Source organism: Mirounga leonina, unplaced genomic scaffold, assembly GCF_011800145.1.
Source record: "Mirounga leonina isolate KUSES-001 unplaced genomic scaffold, KU_Mleo_1.0 Mir_54, whole genome shotgun sequence".
NCBI classification, from domain to species: Eukaryota; Metazoa; Chordata; class Mammalia; order Carnivora; family Phocidae; genus Mirounga; species Mirounga leonina.
This window is the reverse complement of record NW_023270812.1, coordinates 8,652,735-8,673,833: the sequence shown is the minus strand read 5'-3', so window position 1 is coordinate 8,673,833 and position 21,099 is coordinate 8,652,735. Positions and strand designations below refer to the sequence as shown.

The 21,099-nt window shown below is 41.7% G+C and overlaps 1 protein-coding gene across 3 annotated transcripts in view; it reads left to right on the top strand.

The window, feature by feature from the left end:
- The window catches only part of PDE10A (phosphodiesterase 10A), a 294,100-nt gene that overhangs the window by 236,623 nt on the left and 36,378 nt on the right, over positions 1-21,099 (top strand). For all 3 annotated transcript variants that reach the window (XM_034991990.1, XM_034991988.1, XM_034991989.1), the window contains 6 exons: positions 463-555; positions 3,396-3,582; positions 9,819-9,961; positions 11,828-11,911; positions 13,459-13,609; positions 17,248-17,403. In XM_034991990.1, coding sequence (XP_034847881.1) covers positions 463-555; positions 3,396-3,582; positions 9,819-9,961; positions 11,828-11,911; positions 13,459-13,609; positions 17,248-17,403 — 814 coding nt within the window. The remainder of the gene's footprint in view (positions 1-462; positions 556-3,395; positions 3,583-9,818; positions 9,962-11,827; positions 11,912-13,458; positions 13,610-17,247; positions 17,404-21,099) is intronic.

Here is a 21,099-nt window from a genome sequence, read left to right as displayed (position 1 = left end):
GAAGGAGGGAAGGAAGGAAAGAAGGAAGGAAGGAGGGAAGGAAGGAAGGAAGGAGGGAGGGAAGGAAGGAAGGAAGGAGGGAAGGAAGGAAGAAAATTAAAGAATTTATGTTGAAGCATCTTGTAAATTATAAGGTACTTTGCAAATATAAAGGATTATTATTGGTCAGTAGAGGAGAGTGCTAGTTAATTTCTCAATTTCAATTTGTAATCCAGTATAGCTTAATATATTGTGGATTATATCTTAAACCAAGCTTCTCTAGTGATTACCGTGCAGTGTTTCTCTGCTTTACCTTTACTGTTATATAGTAATAGGATTTCGAATATGTAAATGTAAAATTAATGCAAGTATTTAAAACAAAACAATGTTCTTTTCTTTACTACTTAGTGGTAATGAAATGTTTCAAGTTATTTTATAACATCTGTGTTTTAATTGGCATGTCCCTCTCTTTTATGTCTACAGATTTTCCATCGAGAAAGGAATTGCTGGTCAGGTAGCAAGAACAGGGGAAGTCCTGAACATTCCAGATGCCTATGCAGACCCACGCTTTAACAGGTAAGAAGCCATTTAGGCCCCTGTCAGTCTCTCCCTCATGTCCCATCTGGCTGGAGCCTCTGTGCTGGAGCCCCCGGCTCCCCACCCACATGCCAGTGCGGTGAGCACCTTCGTCCTGGGCTCTGTGCTACACTTTATTTGAACCAACTCTGTTACCAGTACCCAGTGTTTCCAGATACTTGTAAAATGATAGTTATTTTGGTTATTAATGATATCCAGCTTATAGGACATTAAAGTGTTATAAAAGCATCTATACAGGAAGAGTTAAAGTTTGCAAGGCTGCTTTTGTTCTCATTATGGTGTTAATCATTCTGTCCTGGGCGTGTTCTCCATCAGACCGTACCCTACAAGGCAGTAACACCTACTGATGAAAGTACCTCCTTGTGAATTCAGTTCCGTCACTTATTAGTTCTAGAGTGACCTGGAGTGAGTTATTTAATCTCACTGAGCTTCTGGTCTCCTCATCTTTAAAATGGTATAGTAATGCCTGTTTTATAGGGTGCTTTTTGTTTTGTTTGTTTTTGTTTTGGTAAGATTAGAGAAAATACTCGTAAGAGATCTGACAACTTTCCCTGATACAAAGTGGGAACTCCGTAAGTTGCTGTTTTTACTGGATTTTTTTTTTTTAAAGATTTTATTTATTTATTTGACAGAGAGATAGACAGAAGAGCACAAGCAGAGGGAGTGGTAGAGGGAGAGGGAGAAGCAGGCTCTGCACTGAGCAGGGAACCCGATGCGGGACTCGATCCCAGGACCCTGAGATCATGACCTGAGCCGAAGGCAGATGCTTAACCATCTGAGCCACCCAGGCGCCCTGTTTTTACTGGATATTATTAAAGTTGGATATTAGATGGCTTATAAAGATTTTTTGTTTTGTTTTGAGTTTCTTTGGAGAACTAGGAACCAAATTATATAATCTGATTTAAATAAATCTCTAGAAATTGAAAGTCTCAAGATTGATGCTGTGACTGGGAGTAATAGTTCAGATATTTTGACAGTAGTGTTCTGTTAATTCACACATTTGGTTTACTTTAAGAGGAATTGAATAGCATAAACAATAAGTTTTTTCAGAAATTTGATTAGTGTCAAATATGTGCAACATGTTTGTAAACACAGTTATATCCCAGTTGATACGTCTTATCAGTAAATCAGGAGTATGCAGAAAATCTCAGGGTTTTTTCCCAAAAACCAAACTTGTTATTTTAGTGCTTAAATATTGAAAATACTTATATATCCTTATTTAAAACTGTTATGTAAAAATTTTATGGGTCAACTTTTAAGAACATGAAAAGGCAAGCAACAGATTGTGAGAAAATATTTGCAAAACATGTATCTGACAAAATACTCACATTCAGAGGATATAAACAACTCTTCCAACATAATAAGATAACCTAATTTAATAAATAGGACCCAAAATTTTAATAGACAATTCACAGAAGAAGATACATGAATAGCCGTTAAACACACGAACAGATGTTTGATGTGGGGGAAACAGAAATTTGACAATGAGATCTCACTACACAACAATTTGAATGGATACGGTTTTTAAAAAGTGGCATTAGCAGGGTACCTGGGTGGGCTCAGGGTCATGGGATCAAGCCCCACGTCAGGCTCCTCACTGAGTGTGGAGTCTGCTTGGGATTCTCTCTCTCCCTCTCCCTCTGCCACTCCCCCCCACACACCCTATAGATAAATAAATCTTTAAAAAAAATTAAAAGAGGCATTAGCAAGTGTTGGCAAGGATGTGGAGAAACTTGGAATCACATACTTTGCCGATGGGAGTGTGTAACAGTAGAACCACTTTGGAAAAAGGGTGTGCAGTTTCTTGTAAAGTTAAGCATATACTTACTGTACTCAATCAGCCCCACTCCTGTATTAAAAAAAAACAACATCTGTCCGCACAAAAATTTGTATGCAGATCTTCAAAACAGCATTATTCACAATTGCCAAAAAACTGGCTGTTAACAAAACAATAATAGCCTTAACTGGTGAATGGATAAATAAACTGTGGTCTGTCCATACTCCAGAATACCACTCCACAGTGAAAAGGGCTGAACCACTGATACCTGCTACAGGAGAGATGAATCTCAAAACAGTTCAAGAAGCCAGGCGCAAATGACCACCATCTCACTAACTGCCTTTAGGTACATGATTGTGTCTATGGAACGGAGTCCTGTTTGCAAAAAACATTTTCTCTAAATCAGGAGTCAGCAGAATTTTCTTTTAAGGATCAGATAGTAAGTATTTGGGGCCGTAACGTCTCTGTCACGAGTCCTCAGCTGTGTTGTAGGGTGGCGACAATCCATTCAAGAATGGTGCCCTTGTCTTCCATTAAAACTGTTTACGAAACAGGAGAGGGCTAGTTTGGCCCAGAGGCTATCGTGTGCTGACCCCTGCTCTAAATTCTCAAGGTGATAATTCCTATTTAAGTTTGTTTATTTGCAAGTTACATATCTCAGAACATATGACCAAGTTCAAAGGAACATGTTACTTCACCAAATTTATCATATTTTTCCTCTGCATTCAGTTTGCCCCTGTTTACTTAATAATGCTGTGGATACATAAAACCGAAGGATAAGCTAAAAGCCTCCAAGAGACTGTTCTGAAAAACTCTCTTGCAAATAAAAGAACAGATTGGTTAGAATATTTTTGACGAGATTTTAATGAAACACTTTGACATGTCACATTGTCCTTGAATTCAGAAGCTCAACAGTTCCCTTACAAGTATTTGTAATAGAAGCGTGTAGATTGCAAAGCTCAGTTGAGATTTATGATAGAAGCTATAGACCGTTTTCTCCTGTGTTTGTGCGTTGCTGCTGTGTTCCTGCACGTGGCCGCAGGGAAGTGGACCTGTACACAGGCTACACCACCCGGAATATCCTGTGCATGCCCATCGTGAGCCGGGGAAGCGTGATCGGCGTGGTGCAGATGGTGAACAAGATAAGCGGCAGTGCCTTCTCGAAAACGGACGAAAACAACTTCAAGATGTTTGCCGTCTTCTGTGCTTTAGCCTTACACTGTGCCAATGTGAGTGCTGCTTCTGTGACTGCTTCCTTAGTCCTCGGTATCCGCTTTAAAACTGGTTAAATAAAGCAGTTGAAAGGGTGGGTTCTGTTGTTTTATTTTGTTTTTTCAGTATTTCCTTCATATGCCAGAAACAGTGATTCCTGGTTGTACATATTTTAGGAAATGTCTTCAAATGCTTGGGGGGGGGAAATCTTCTAATATTTTAGCTTTTGTTTCAAGGTGTGAATTTGTTAAAAAGAAAAATGAGGTTAATTTAAAGGTAAAATGTTTGAACAGAAGGTTTCTGTCTCATGGTGTCTACTGAAATGAGTAAGGAAAATGTGACCTCCACTGTCATTGTTTGTCATATGGTGCATTTGAGAGTCTTGTACGAAAGAGAGTGATGAGTCCCGTGTGAACGCCGCCCAGGACGCGCTCTGGCTGTCCGCTCACTGGACCCTCACGGCACGGCTGCCCTGCTTACTGCATAATCCGTGCAGTTCCATTGGTCTTAGGAAGTCTCACTTTAAGATAGTTGGTAAAACATCTAGGATTCTATCAACTCTAGGAATCCTTTAGTGATACTACTGGTATTCTGAAGTCAGGGAAATTTTTATTCACTTTTTTTTCAAAGCTAAACCAACATAAATGGGAGTTAACACCTTCCTAATGTAGAAAAATGGCCTTTTTGGAAATAGAACCTTAAGTTCCATAAGAGCAACCACATAGCTAGTGGAAACAGCTGAGAGATGATTAGGAACAAAAATGGCAAAAAGTAATGCCCTGGTGACTAGGGGTAACGGTTTGCAGTTCGGTTGGTGCTGCTCCATGAGAAGACCCCCCTCTTCCCGCTGCATCACCACGTGCCCGCTCATGGGGACCTTTCTTGTTACTCAGTTCATCAGAAATACATTAGTGCAGTTGTCAGATACTTTCTGCTTCAGACATTTTCTGTAGCTGTATTTCTCTCTCATAAATAAAATACTGACAGCTTACATTTGTTCAGTTTAAAAGTTGCAGAGAATGTAAATTCTAATATATCCTGAATGTTGATTTTCATCGATTTTTAAGTGTATCCGATGGGATCTACTTGAAGTCAGTTTAGTCCATTTAAGAATACACCAGCAGGCTCTTATGATTGGGAATTACAGTATCATTCTTTTCTCTCTCTGAATGTGTATTTCTGTTACCCCACAAAAGTTTGATCTCCTGTAATGTATTTTATTAATTAGGATAATCTAAAACATCTATAATAAATGTTGAAAATTAATTTGGCTTGTGGTAGTGTATTATAGGTCATTATTAGGATGCATGTGGTCAAAACAACCATGCTAGGAAATTTTAATAAGAAATTATCAAAAATACAAATTATTGGAAACTATTTTATCCTAATGTGATGTCTGTGGCTTAAAATAAAAAACAGTTAATATATCCGTGCATACATTTTACCTACTTTAGAATGAAACTAAGTTTAGTGTAAGTTTTTTATACTCTCTGTTTTGAATCAACTTCAGACAGAAAGCAAAGTTGCAAAAATAATACAGAGATTCCCATGCTCCCCAGTGTTGATACGTTACCATTTTTACCTTGATATTCTTTCTTTCTTCTCTCTCTCTGTCTGATTCATAGATGTCATATTCCTCTGACCTGTTTGAGGGTAGGTTTTAGACAAAATGTCTCATAACCCCTAAATAAATACTTGAGCTTGTATTTCCTAAAGACAGATCCGTCGTCTTACTCTCCGCTGCATAACTGAAGAGTCCGGAAATTCACATTGGTTCTGTGTTAGTGTGTGAGACCTGCCCCAGGCAGCCCCACAGACTGGGTGCTAAAGAACAGAAAGTTACTTTGTCACAGTTCTGGCAGCTGGAAGTCCAAGGTGTCAGTGGGTTTGGTTTCGTCTAAGGCTTCTCTCCTTGGTCTGTAGATGGCTTCGTTTCCCTGTGTCCTCATAAGGTCTTCCCTCTGCGCATGTATTTGTGTCCTAAGCTCCTTTTCTTGTAAGGACACTTGTCATACTGAATGTGGGCCCGCCCTGTTGACCTCATTTTACCTTAATTACTTCCTCGAAGGCCAGATGTCCAAATATATCACATTCTGAGGTAGGTACTGGGGCTTTAAGGTTTCAACGTACGAATTTTAGGGAGCACAATTCAGCCCCAAACAGGTACCAGATACTGTTCAGCTAAACTGTGAAGTTCTTTGGTGTCCTTTAATCTGGAACCATTCTTTACTCTTTGCCTTGCATGACCTGAGTACTTTTGAAGCGTATAGGCCAGTTATTTTGTAGAATGCTTCTTATTTGGGCTTGTCTGGTATTTCCGCATGATCATATTGAGGTTAGAATTTTGACAGGAATACGGCGGAATTATGTGTTCCCATTGAGTCCCATTAGCAGGCACACATCCTTTCACTGGTGATGTTAGCTTCATCACTTGGTTAAGGTTGTGTCTGCCAGATTTCTCCTCTGAAACACTTTCCATCTTTTTCTCACTATTTTGGAAGAGAGTTTGTACGTAAGCCTCTGCCATATTCTCTTCTCTGTCTCCCAGAGAGATACACAGACACCCCCCATCTCGCACTGCAGAACTCCTTCTGGCCATCTCCTTTCCATCTTTGGAACTTTGTTCTTTGACATTGAGGAACTGGATCCCCACTATTCAGCAACAGTGTTATTCCTACTCATTGAGGAAGTTTTGAGGAAGCCCTAAGAATTGCTTTCATTAATGAGTGAGTAGCAGAAAGAATTTTATTATAGCAATCTCTCTTAATTCAAACTCCACCTGAGCTAAGATGCCAAAAAGTACTGATAACTCTACCATCAAAAGTTATTTTAAATGATCTATCAGCTGAAAATTTATTTAGTTTCACCACCTTCAATATTTTATGAAAACTTTAGAAACCACTATTAGACCTCATTAATACCATATTTTATATTTCCCTTTGTTTCAAGAGGTTTTTATATTAGAGCAATTTGAGGAAGGGGTTATTCTGAAATGGGAGGTGGACAAAAGTCATTTTTTAGGTCAGAGTATGTGTGAAAGTTAAGGAGGTAGAAATCGGTCCTCTTAAAATCTTTACAGGTTTCCATGTGTTTCTTGAAGAATGCATCCCTGTCAGTGTCGACACTCGAGTTAACTCGGCTGTATCGTTAGAGGATCTGGCTCCGCAGGTCCAAAGCTCTTCTAACCCGCTGAGTGTTGCATCACAAAACCTGGATGCAAACATGATTCGATGTTTATACCAAACTAAACCCAAATTTAAACAAGAAAAATAACACCCCTGAAAAGTCATGAATAAGTTAACAGGAATTCTGTCTTTACATTTTTAACCTGATCCAGGTTGTTCTTCAACTGTATGAGAAGGAGGCTTGTGTACCAGTTGGCCCACACGATTCACAGTTACGAAGGTAGCTTTGAAACGGACCCCTGTTTCCATTGTGCTGTCCATGCATTTGCTGCTTGTGACAAAGTACTTGGAATGGTGGTTGAATTCATACATTATTGCACATTTCATCCTTCACAAAAAAATATTCCAAGTGTGCCAATCTTTTCTGATGACAAAGTACAATCAATATTTAATGATTTGGAAGATATTCAAATAAGCAGTATTTAATCTGACTTTGGAATCTCAAGTGACATTCACACTGAATAAGAAATCAGCTGCTTTTCCAAATAAACCCGTCCTGTTCTTGAAGAGTGCACGTGGAAAACAGGTCTGCAAGTATTCTCCTTGTCGCTATCCCGTTATCATGTGACTCCCATATACACATTATCACAGGCCTTTACAGAGACTGGGAGCAGAACATGGCTCTGCAGCTTTCCTGGGGTTTATGAATACGTGGTACACTGTGTGTGTCCGGAGTGTTGACAAGTGCATGTACACACAGCCCAAGGAAGCCATACTCCATCAAGACATGGTGCATCCACTGCGTCACGGGTTTCTGGGTGCCCCTCAAAGCCCGCCCTCATGACCCTCCCCATCTTTACCCCCAGTGTCAGGGAACCACTGATCTGCTTTTTGTCACCATAATAAATTACTTTGCATTTTCTAGAATTATTTTATGTAAATGGAATCATAAAAATCTGTATTCCTTTTTGTCTGGGTTCTTTCACTCATCATTATTATTTTGAGATTCATCCATGGCATCGCATGTATAAATAGTTCATTCCTTTTTATTACTGAATATTCCATCAAATGGATATACTATAAACGATTTAGTCACCTATTGATGGGCATTTGAGTTATTTCTAGGTTTTAGCTATTACAAATAAAGCTGCAGTGAGCATCTATGCACAAGTCTTTGTACGGTGTATGCTTTCCTTTCCATTGAGTAAATACCTAGACATGGAGTGGCTATGAGGCATTTATCCGATAAGTTATTTGCAAATATTTGCTCCCAGTGTTTGGCTTGTCCTGTCATTCTCAACAATTTCTTTCTAAGAGCAGTTATTAATCTTGAAGAAGTCCAACTTACTTGGTTTTTTTTTCCTTTTTATGATCATGCTGTTAGCATTTTACCAAAGACATATTTGCCTAACCCAAGGTCACAAAGATTTTCTCCTATGTTTTCTTCTAGAAGTTTAGGTTTTACATTTAGGTCTGTGATCCATTTTGAGTACATTTTTGTATATGGTTAAAGGTAAGGGTCATCTTGCATTTATTTATTTGCATGTGAGTGTCCAGTTGGTCCAGCACAGTTTGTTACATTTGCTGTCCTTTCTCCACCATCTTGCCTCTGCACACCTGTTGAAAACCAACTGATGTTTAAGAACATTATGTCCTCTTGACGTATGGACCCCGTTATCATTTGAAATAATCCTTCTTTATCCCCGATAATAGTCTTTGCTCTGAAATACATTATATCTGATATTAAGCCACTCCAGCTTTCTTTTGACTGGTGTTATATTGTATATCCTTTCCATCATTTTACCTTATTTAGGTCTTTATTTTTGAAGTAGGATTCTTGTAAACAGCATAAGCTGGGTCTTCCTTTTTTATTCAGTCTGGCAGTCTTTGCTTTTTAACCAGGATATTTCTACTATCACATTTTATGTTTAAGTATAAATCCACCATCTTGTTGTTTTCTGTTTGTTCCATTGTTCTTTATTCCCTTTTACCTCTTTCTTCCTTTAAAATTGAATTTTTTTTATGACTTTACTTTATGAAGCAGCTTTTAACTTACTAAAATCTTCCCCATGAAGAGTTTCACTAAGTTTCATTGGTTTTGAACCTGGTGGATAATATATAAAGATGCAGCTAATTCATTTGCAGGATTAACTGATTGGCATCAAGGGAAATGGAAAATTTTGTGATTTTAAGCCAAAAATATTAGTGGCTAGGGAACAAAACCTTATATAAGTGTGATGTTTAAGGACAGCTAGTCCTTTATTCTGTTTGGATCCACATACTTTTTGGCATATCTTTCTCAAATAGTATAACTGAAAATCTCTTAAGTATTAAAATAAATCAAAGTGAACCCAGACCTTAACATCACCATCTCACAAATCACTGAAGAAAACACTTGACAATTGATAACATACATTTAATTAGTTCTTTCATTATAAAATATGTAATTGTCTAATAAGAATAAAAAGTCTTGCTCAGTAATAAAATATTAAAAGGAAGTACTTTGTATTTTTATCTTTTTCTACTTCTGTTTTAATGTAAACAGTGTATCTGCACAGTGCATGTGCATGTAATTGCTAAAGGACTGTACATTTATTGGGCGTGCCTCTCCAGAGTTCTTTCACTGATAATGGACTTCACGGTCAAGCATTGTTGAGACTCCCTGGACTAAAGGACTTTGACATCACCAAGAATTAAAATAAATATTTTTAAAAGGAGACATAGGAAAAAATCTTAACTCCTGACTGATGGAGTGTCTGTCTCCGTGTGTTTGGGTGCAGGAATAGACCGCGTGGCCTAGAAACAGCAGACGCTGATTTCTCACGGTTTTTGAGGCTGGTTGTCTAAGAAGGGACCAGTGGATAAATACCAAGGAATCTCATGACCCAGGGACAGTGTCTGGGTGCAGAAGTTAATAAGTCTTTTAAAACGGAAATACAATTTTTTTGTAAACTTAGTGTTTTGTATCTTCGACAGCACAAGTGGGGGAATCTTCGGTGTATATGAAATGCATGGTACGAGCAGTTAGTAGATCAGCAGTGGTTTCAGTTCCAGTTCTGATTCTCAGTGACGTAACTACTTTAAACACTCATTTCGCTTTACTTTTTTTTTTTGGATTTGCCTTCCAGATGTATCACCGAATCCGTCATTCCGAGTGCATTTACCGGGTGACTATGGAGAAGCTTTCCTACCATAGCATCTGTACGGCAGAGGAGTGGCAGGGCCTCATGCACTTCAACCTCCCCGTGCGCCTCTGCAAAGAAATTGAATTGTGAGAATCTTGTCCTGTTTCTGCAGGAACGGATTTTTCATTTGATTCAGCCTAAAGTGACATGGGTACCGAAGTAGAATTGCAAACACCGTATCACACGTGTGGTTCCGTTGTTGCCATTGTCCCTTCTCATGACGCCACATCTCATAAGAGATCATGGACAGGAAGGCCACATCTCTTTATTGTTAGAAAAAAAAATCTCGACGCCACTTTGAAATGAGTTCAGTGTTAGCTTTCCTCATTAGTCTTCTGCCTGCTTTACACCATATATATGGCACTAAATGCTGAAGATGGCATTGGATATCCGAGGTCTGAAAGTTTTCATTTCCATATAATAAATTTACAGACTGAATTTTAGGATTTAGTAATAATGAGTGCAGCTGGCCTGGAAGCCACGGGTCGGTCAGCGATTGCCCATCTGTGCTCTTGCCCTGTCTCTGTGCAGGGGTCTCTGCCGGCTCCTTCAGCAGACCTCTCCTAAACACTAATGGCTTGGTACTGCCCTATTCAAATGACTTTTTGTTTTGCTTCAGTTTATCTTTGAATGGTTCATATATAGTACATATTGTGATATAATAAGAAATATATGTATTTGGTCTTTGTGGCTAGTTTCTGGCTCACAGCTCCTAAAACCCTTGAGTTTCCTGAGTGATTCATCATGAACCTCTTTCAACCACACTTGAGTTTTTGCTGTTGAAGGACTGTAGGAGGAAGGGGGCTGGTTGCCCAAGGAACCAACCAAGTGGTTTGGGGATTGTAATTTTCAGCCACCCTCAGACCTCCTGGGAGGGGACAGGGACTGGGCGTTGAGTTAATCACCAGTGACCAATGATTTAATCAAATGCTCCTATGCAGTGGAACCTCCAAAAACCCTGAACAAGGGGTTCAGAGAGCTTTTAGGTTGGTGAACATATTCAGTGCTGGGAAGGTGGTGCACCCTACAGAGGCATGGGATCTCCTCAATCCTTCTTCCCACATGGCCTGCCCTATGCATCGCTTCCATGTGCCTCTTGAGTTGTATCCCTAATAATAAACTGGCAATAGTAAGTAAAGTGTTTCCCTGAGTTCTGTGAGCTATTCCAGGGCATTATAAACCCTGAGGTGGGGTTTGTGGAAACCTCTGATTTATAGCCCGTGGTCAGAAGCATGGGTGGCCAGGACTTGCAATTGGCATCTAAAGTTGGGGGGCGGGGGGAGCAGTCTCGTGAGACTGAGCCCTTAACCTGTGTGGTCTGCACTGGCTGCAGGTAGTGTCAGAAGTAAATTGAACTGTAGGACATCAGTTGGTGTCTGCAGAGGGTTGGAGAATTGCTTGGTGTGGAAAACTCACACATTTGGTGTCAGAAGTATAACTAGAGGAACATGGATTCTTTTCATATTTTACCATTGTGTTTATTTGGGTTAAATGTTAGTAATTAAATTAGCAAATGAAAAATAGGTAATAATTTTGGATGTTTGTCTCTATGAAGTTTTTCCTCTGGACTTAAATAGGAGATTCTGTGTCTCCCCCCCCCCCCCCCCCGTGCCCCGGTCTATGAGTTGTGTAAAATGTGTAGTATTTGTAATAAAATTATTTTGTACTCTTATTGCTCTGATAACAACCGCAACATCATTTTTTACAGATTGTTTAATAGAAAATTAAGCAATGACTTAAATATTGGGCTGAGTTCCTAAGGGAATGTGTAGAATTTCCTCCTGGAAACATTTAAATACAACAAAGATGTGACTGAGAAGACAGGGAAAGGGATGGCTGAACTCCCAGTGTTATTTTAGTTTCTTAATCGACAAAAAGTTAAATGACTTTATTTGTTTTTATGTTTATCCTGATTATATTTATTAATCAACCTCGTGTTCTTTTCATTTCAGATTCCACTTTGACATTGGTCCTTTTGAAAACATGTGGCCTGGAATCTTTGTCTACATGGTCCATCGGTCCTGTGGGACATCCTGGTATGAATGACCTAAAAACTTCCTTCTGAAGCTGTTGAGTGATACGACCTCTTCTTCCCCCTGCCTAAATGCCTTGTCACTTCCTTGGTTGATAATTATCTGAAAATATGCCATATATAAATAATTTTTTTCCAAATATTTAAATAAAAAAAGGCTGAGATTATTAGACAGATTGATAGCCTTCTTGGATTTCCTTTCCAGCCTGCCGAGCTCTTCACCAGGGTGGCTGTCCCTTGGCGAACAGCCACGTGTCTACCAAGTGATGGTAAAAACACAAGTGAAAATTACCTTAGGCTGTGTAATGGGAAGAGGCAGGGGTTACTGCTCCACATAATTACATACTGTTTGAAAGTGTGTTTTGGAAAACATGCACTGAATTTAGCATCAGCTTTCAGCCTACATTATGTTTCTGTTAGGACAGCTGTGAAGGAAACAGGTCTCCTAATTCTGCGCCGAGTGCCTTCCTAGCAACTCCACTGTGGTTCCCTTCCCCTGCGGGTCCTTCCCCTCTCCCGTGGCCTGCCCTAGGGGCCTTTTAGGACTTCCCACTTAACCTTTTACAGCTTCAGCATACATACTGAAAATGCAAGGAATGGTTTTCTTTTTCTCTTTTTCACTCATTTAATCATTAAATGGCTTATAGGGCTCTTAATTGCTCTGAAATTAAATTGTCGTTCCTTTGCTATTGAATTCTGTGTCTTCTCTTACTTCTTTCCGTGACTTTTATAAATCGCTCTTTTGAAAGGATATACACAGGATAATTAACTCCACTTATTTCTTAGATGTCAGTTGAGAGTTTTACCAGTTGGAACTCTTAAAATGACATACCTTGTATTTCAAGGACATTTGAAAATTTTTAGTGGGGAAAAAAAGGTTATATATCTTTAGAAGTTTTATGAGCTCTCATCACCTTGGTATTTCAAAGAGCCCTGTTTTATATTGATGCACTTTTGTTTTAAGCAGCCTTAAATTCCCCAAGGGAGTTGCTGAGGCCTTAAATGAGCAGAAATACATGATAATATAAAAATAAAACATAATAGCAATGTTTCATAATAAAAACATGTCACACTTCTTTATCTACTGTGTCGGGATTTTGATATGGCCGTTTGCCACTTAATAATTTGAGTGTGCCGTACTTCAGATCCATTTTGAAAGGATAGTCTCTCCTCCAGGAAGTTCTCATGGTACACATATTTGCAGCTCATGAATCTCATTGTGCTTTTTGGAAGATATGAGCTCAAAACACCCTTGAACAGGGTTTGGAAGGTGAGGACGGTAATGGAGTTAATGACAGGCAGCTGCCTGCTGATTCTGGTGTGTGCCCCTGCGAGGCCAGTTAATGTATCAGATCTGACGCTCTGCAGGAGCCTTCCTCTCTTAACTGGCTGGAGGACTAGAAGGGAAGTGGTGAGTGAGACCCAGCGCTCCCGGACTCCACCACTGTGCACATCTGTGTGGGTCCAGACATACATGTTTAAACCAGAGTTCCAGCTAGAACGTATTGATTCTGTACCAGTTTCTGTCCTAACACTTTCTTTTCCACACAGCTTTGAGCTTGAAAAGTTGTGTCGTTTTATTATGTCTGTGAAGAAAAACTATCGGCGGGTTCCTTATCACAACTGGAAACACGCCGTCACTGTGGCTCACTGCATGTACGCCATTCTCCAGAACAACCACGGGCTCTTCACCGACCTTGAGGTGCGTGTGCACACGCTTTTTTTTTTTTCCATTTCAAATAATCAGAGTGGATTTAAATACTCTGTGTCTAGAGTACCTTCCCGGTATGGATATGTGACGTGTGATTCTACAACAGGTCAGTAATTTAGTAGAAACACACTTTTAAAGTTGCTGTGCCCGTTATTTGTCATGTTATTCTGTATCAGGAATGTCGATACAGAAATTCCAACCTCACCAAAATATTCCCCCCAGGGAACACTAGTTTAATGGTCTCTTTTCCCTGTGAAAGCTTATGTCTTCTGAGAGTCTTTGTTAGGTAAACAGAGTCTGCTTTTCTCCTTGCTCTGTGCCCTGGGTAACGTAGACATATCCTACTGATTTGAGACCCCAGAGCATTGAATCATTAAATACAGTTAAGACACAAATGTGTATGTGGTCTCTTGTCCCATGAGGAGGTGGGCTCTGTGAGGCTTACCTGACTGACCTGACTTGACATGCCCAGAGCTGGTGACACACTCAGAGATTTGGGGCTGCCTAGTCCATCCGTGCACCGCTGTCTAGCTCAGCACTCAGTGATGCCCACGGCCAGCGTGTTCTCGCCCCCACACGGTCCCAGCGATGAATCCCCTCTCTTCTCCTCCATAAAACTGATGTCCTGCTTCAGAGGACATGTTGACCGTGCAGAGAAGGGGCTTCCTCATCACGGAGATGAGGAACTTGTGCTTCTCTCAAGGGCAACATTTGCACTAGAGCCCAGCGTGCCTCAGGGCCAGTCCTGTGCCTCTTCCATCCCATTAGACCAAATTCACAATCTGGGCAGGAAACTCAGAAGGTGCATGGCAAGAAAAAACATTCAAAAATGGAAAATTTTAAGATAAGTGAGAAAATTTTGCAGTTACAAATTAACTCTCATTTAAGTGCCTAATTCATCTTTAGAATTATATCATGATGTTTTCACAAAAGCTCAGGTCCTTTTGGCTAAAAATAATCCCAAAATAATATGTGTGAAAATTTAAAATACATTTTTTAAAAGGGATATTTAATCTCTGATAAAACTATTAGAAATTATCACTTGAGGGGCACCTGGGGGGCTCAGGTGGTTAAGTGTCTGCCCTCGGCTCAGGTCATGATCTCAGGGTCCTGGGATCAAGCGACGCATTGGGCTCCCTGCTCCGCGGGGAGTCTGCTTCTCCCTCTCCCTCTGCCACTGCCCCCCTCATGCGCACACTCTCTCTCTCTCTTTCAAATAAATGAATAAAATATTTTTTGAAAGAAAGAAATTATCATTTGATCTTGCTAAAGTAATATATTAACAAAGATAATTTCTTCACTTCGTAAATTATTTTCACATGCTTGATTCTGGCATAATTTTAATAAAACAATTGAACATTATGTCAAATAAAAATCAAATAGGTAAAAAAGATTGGAAAGGTGTACATAATAGCTTTTACCTATTGTGCAAGATTTTAAAACCTTGAAATTTCTTACCAGATTTATCATGGTTGACACAACAGCAGAAAATATGGGAATAACCCCAAACCAAAATAATACTCAGAACATAACTAATTCAGTTATCCTCAGACCACTGAGCCTGCAGGACAGCCCCCATGCAAACACCAGCAGTTGATGGGTGCTGGTAGTCTGGGGTCTGGGGAGGCCTCCCTGCCCAGTAGGTTTGCAGGAGAAACGAGTTCTGCTCAGTGAGGATCAGAAAGGAGCAGGGCAGAGGCATCCAGCTAAACTTGTAGGGTTTCTGCAGACCCCGTCCTGCCTGTGAGCATCTCCCCCTGTGGGCTCTGACTTCACACACACCAGAACATTCACTAGGTTCCTCTCCAGAGCCGGTCTCTCCACTTGACCTTGTGCACTGCCTCCACCCCTCAGAGGACCTGCCCTAGTAGTTCTCCCCTCCCTCTCCTCCATCAGCATGTTCTCTGCTGGAAGGTCGTGTCTGCATGGAGCGCCCTGTTGTTCCCTCCATCATAACACATCCCGTTGATCTGCCTCTGCACTCAGCTCTCTCCTGACTTCTCAGCCCTCCCCTTGCCACAGACACACAGAAGAGCTGCCCCACTGGCTGACTCCAATTCCTCTCCTCCCTTTTTCTCTGAAACCAGCTTGGATCAGGCTTCTGCCCCACCCCCGGAGGATGCCCTGGGTTGGGTCACCCACAGTGCACTGCGCCTTGCCCACTGAGGGTCAGTGCTTGCGTTTCAGATCTTTGAGTCACTGTCTCCACGTGGCTCCAGGACACCCAACACTAACACTCTTGGTTTCTCTGGTCACACAGGTTTGGGGGTTGCTTTGGGGTTTTTTTGCTATTTCTCTTCCCTCAGACTTCTTGAAGGTGGAATACTTGAGGGCTCAGACCTTTGGCCTCCTCTGACCTCAAACAACTGTGGTGGGCTCGGCCAGTCTTGGGGCCCAAAATGCCATATACACGGACACTTCTCTTTCTCTAGCTGAGACCTGCCCCCCCCCGAAGGTTAAACTAAAATAGACAACCATCAGCTCAAAATCTCCCCCGAACCCCTCAATCTAAAACTGAACTCCTGACCCTTTTCTTCCAACCTCCTTCACCTGCAACTGTCCGTATGCCAGTTGATGACAGTCCTACACTTTCCAAGGCGAAGCACCTTGCAGCCGTGCTTGAGTCCTGTCTTCCCTTCCCTCCCCTCCTTGCTTTCCCTTTGGCTCACACCCAGACTGTCAGAAAATCCTGTTGACCCTGCCTGTAAAACTCAGCCAGATTTCATCACGTCTTCTGAGCCCCCAGTGCTGCCTCTGGTCTAAGCTTTTGCCTGAATTATGACAAAAGCCTCCTCAGCAGTCTCTCTTCCCCTCCTAGAGTCTGTTCTCAGTACAATTGCCCGCATGGTGATCTTCTAAAAAATGTAAGTTAGATGATATCAGTGCTCTGCTAAAACCCTGTAGTCCTTCCCTGGTTCCCACAGAAAATAAGGCCTCGAAGAAGATCGTCAGCTCCCCTTTCTGGCATTTTTGCCCATCCACAGCCCCCGCCACCCCCTGACACCCTGCTGGTTGGGGCAGGCTCACCTGCATGAGCTAACACTGCCTCTTCCCCCCGCCCTGCCCCCCCGCCGCCCTAGTCTTCCTGCTTCTCTCCTTCACCTTCCGGCCTGCTCACGTGGACTCTCCGTGGCCCACCTTGCTTGCTTTAACACTTCGCCTGCTTCCGCCTGCTCTGCCTTTTCTCTTTCTCTGTACAATTTGCCATTTTGTCACATGCTATATGATTTGCCTGTTATATTCTTTATCTATAGTAGCAATAGCATTTTTGAAATTTAACACTGAGTGGATTTTTGAATGAAGCACTGAAACTGTCCTCTCCTTGTGCAGATTAGCTTTATCTGTAATTCTTGGGAACATTTGCATTAATTTGATACCACCTACACTTTTCCCCAGAGTTGAACCAGAAAACTCAAGAATAATTCAGTTGTCAAGTTCGTAAGCAGAAAAACACAAAGAAAGATGTTTAAAAAAAGGAGCTAGATTATCTGGAATATCAGAGATTCCTAAGGATGTGGGCTGTTGCAGGGGCAGGAGCCTATGCATATGAGAGGAGTGATGAGCTGTGACTCTCTTCACATCCATTGCTTTGTTTTGAACATCCGTGCACTGTGTTATTTTTTTTGAAGCGCAAAGGACTGCTAATCGCGTGTCTGTGTCATGACCTGGACCACAGGGGTTTCAGTAACAGCTACCTGCAGAAATTCGATCACCCTCTGGCAGCTCTCTATTCCACTTCTACCATGGAGCAGCATCACTTCTCCCAGACAGTGTCCATCCTCCAGGTGAGCAACCCCCCCCCCCCGCCCTGGAGAGGTTCTCATGGTTGATACATAAATGAGGGATGTTGGTGTGGCTTCCTAACAACAGCAGCTACATTTTATTGTAGAACATTGTAGGTACAGTCATCGTTAGAGAGTCGTGGGCTTTTTGGATGATGACTCCTTGGTGAAGATTTTGAATATATATATATTTTTTTTTCCTTTGATTTAAGTACATGATACTCTAAGGCAAAGTTTGTTTCACATATTAAATTTATTTATATGGATTATCATATTCTTAAACCCAAACGTATTGAACAATAAATCTTGAGAGTTAGGCAAATCAAGGTTTTAAGTGCACTAAAGTCCTTTTAGTTCTCTTGTGTTTGTTCTGTTTTTTATTATATTGTTTTTAAGATGTTCTTGGTGCTTGATCTAGACAAGGGCAGACCTCACCTCACCGTCTGATATATATGCTCTGTCTTCACTTTATTTTTTTAATTTTATTTTATTATGTTATGTTAATCACCATACATTACATCATTAGTTTTTGATGTAGTGATCCACGATTCATTGTTTACGTATAACACCCAGTGCCCCATGCAGAACGTGCCCTCTTTAATACCCATCACCAGGCTAACCCATCCCACCACCCCCCTCTCCTCTAGAACCCTTACTTTGTTTCTCAGAGTTCATAGTCTCTCATGGTTTGTCTCTCCTTCCAATTTCCCCCCATTCATTTTTCCCTTCCTTCTCCTAATGTCCTCTATGCTATTCCTTATGTTCTGTCTTCACTTTAAACGTTCGTCCTCAAATTCACCTTCACAAGGTAGCTACTACTTCATGATGGTTTGATTCCTTTCCTAGACAATTTCTTAAATGTGCTTTGACTTCAGAGAAGTGGACTCTGTGTTTCTTCTTGTCATCAGCACCAGTGTAGGAAGAGAAGTCCCATTAGGTCTTCCGCAGATGCCTCTAAGGAAGGACCTGGGCTCCGCGGGGCTGTGTGAGAAAGCCCGGCAGCAACTCCAGCAGGACTGGCTGTGCGCGAGCTGCAGAGCTGGAGGGTGTTTGGCCCCTGGTGCAGTCTCCCATCCTCGTGTGGCCCAGGCCTCCCTCTGAGTACCCAGGCTTCGGTTTTCTCTCCTCAGCTTCTCCTGACTGGCCTTGTTTGTCGTCTGTGTCCCAACTGTCCCAGGGGTCGGTAGGTAGTATTGCATGCCCAGACCTTTTCAAAACCCAGCAAAACACACCTGACTGGGTCCTGTTTCCTCAGGACCGAGAAGGTAAATGATGACCTCAGTGCAGTGTCATTCCGGCTACGTGCTGGTAACAGTGAGGGGTTTCAGAGAGGGGACCGCTTCAGGCACTTGGAAGCTGTATCCGGCAGCTAGCGGATTATAACACTTGCTCACAGCTGGTCCTCTCCCTGAAAGCGGTAGGAAGTCACACTCGTGATGTTCCCTTAGCACCAATCCTTTCTTTAGTTTTAAAATGATACGTGTATGTATGGATAGGTAGATACAAACATACCTACCTACCTAGTAATTTAAGCAGGATAAAAGATGTGTGTGGGTATGTACATACCTGTGTGTGTGTGTGTGTGTATAGAAATGTGCTTTTTGTAAATGACAAACATTATAGAACTTCATGACACTTTTTCTGTGTACTCTGATCTTCCTCATGATACAGGACTATTTGTATAGGACAAAGGGTAAATGCCAAAAATGACATCAGAATGCCTTCATGTAGAGATAATTCAGACTCACTGCGTTAGCATCCCGTGTCTTAATTCATACATTTGACTATGACAATATTTTAGTAATGTAATCTGTAAATAATTTTAATAGCCTTTATAAGGTTTCTTTGGAAACGCTATTTTAAATATAATAGGATTCGTTTTGAAATAGGGATTGCATAAAGTACAATGCTGCTGGGTAGAATAAAAAATTAAACCCTGTGACATAGCAGTGATTCAAACCATGTAGGGATGGAGAGGCCGGGACCCACCCCAGTGCTGGGAGACTTGGCGCATTTGCTGCCATCAACAACGGGGGTTCAGAATGGTCTCTCTCACTTTGAGCAAGCCCTCAGCTCTACATTACACAACATAGTGTTCCTAGAATGGTCAGAACATAGAAGCAGCACCCAGGGCAGGGAATTCAGCGCAGGCAAGCTATTGGCGAGAAGGTGTCGAAGAATCGTTAGGTTCCAAGTATTGGAGATGGGGTTCAGTCAGTGATGAGGCATGGTAAGGGTGCATGTGTTCTCCATTTCTAGAGAAGGTCAATTACTCAGCATGCTTACAGGCTTCCTCAAGATCACAAGAACGAGAAGCTGGAAAGAAGCCCTGGGCATTGCCATACATCCAGAAAAGCCCACCATTTAAAAACTGAATCTATATGCTGAACTGACCTAAAGCCTCCTGTGTGAGTTGGGACAGGGAGAGATGTATCAGGATCATAAACAGATGGCCCATCACCGTGGGCAGGAGTATTCAGGAAAGGTTTCCTTCTTTTTCTGGAAATTTCTGTACTCTGGGCTGATTTGACATTTATGCTTATGATACTTCTCGGAGTATTTCTTCTCAGATCCATCTCTAACTGCCCCTTGAATTTCATTTTAATAGCCAACATTTATGGAGCTCCTCCCAGCTGCCAACCCCATTTTAGGCCCAGGGGGTATCGTAACGACAGAGACCAATCCCTGCTCTCACGCTGCTCTCAGTCTCAGTGCTCCGCCGGGCTGCTCTCTGGAGTCCTCCTGGTCACCGTCGGCTGTGGCTCTCACTCCTAGGGCACAGGGGACTTCAGTTTCCAGACACCGAACTCAGCAGTCAGTGTGACCAGAATTGTGCTTATTATTATACATCTCCTCCGGTGGTGGCCTTCATCTCCCCACCCCCACATCCAGTTTTAGGTTTTATCAAGACAACTCCAGACTTGACCAATTTAAGGTGATAGTCTAGGGTAATAGTAAAAATTCCAAATTCCAGTCACTAAAATAAGAGAACAATATATTGTTATATCACAATGATACCTCTGATACCTCCGTTGATCTGCAGTGTTCACCATGTTGATTCCTGATCTCTGCAGAGCTTTATCACTGTGGCCACACAGAGGATTGTGGACCTGGAACTGTGCTTCCTCTGGCAACATGGCCCGATAGAAGATAAATAATTTGGTATATAATGGTTGGAGATAGCTCCCTATCAGGCTTCCCAGAGCTGTGCATCTGTGCATCTGTGTGAGTGTGTCAGTTTTGTTAACCCCGGTGCTGCCTGAGGGTGGATGCCCACGTTAACTATGGATGATCTGGGCGACCGGGGGGCTCTGTCACACCCCTGGCTGAACATGGCAACGTCAATAAACAGAGAGAGTAGGAAATATGTATATAAAGCTAATGTCAGTCTAACACACAAACACATCACTTCACACAAAGACGGGAGGCGTGTGTATTTGGTCCTGGCTTGCCTTCACTTTTGTCTCAGTGAGAGAGATGGCAGTGGGCCATCCCTTGCTGAGTGGGCAGCGGGAAGAGGTTAAGTCATGGATGAAGTAAGAGCAGTATTGTTATTTCTTATCTACACTCTCGGCTTTTGCTGAGCTACCCATTACCTCTTAATACCAGGGCATCGGGACTGGTTTCCTGATGATCGGGGCCCTTGGCATTCCAGATGGAGGGAACCCCCACCACATGCTAAACTGGCCCTTCTGACTC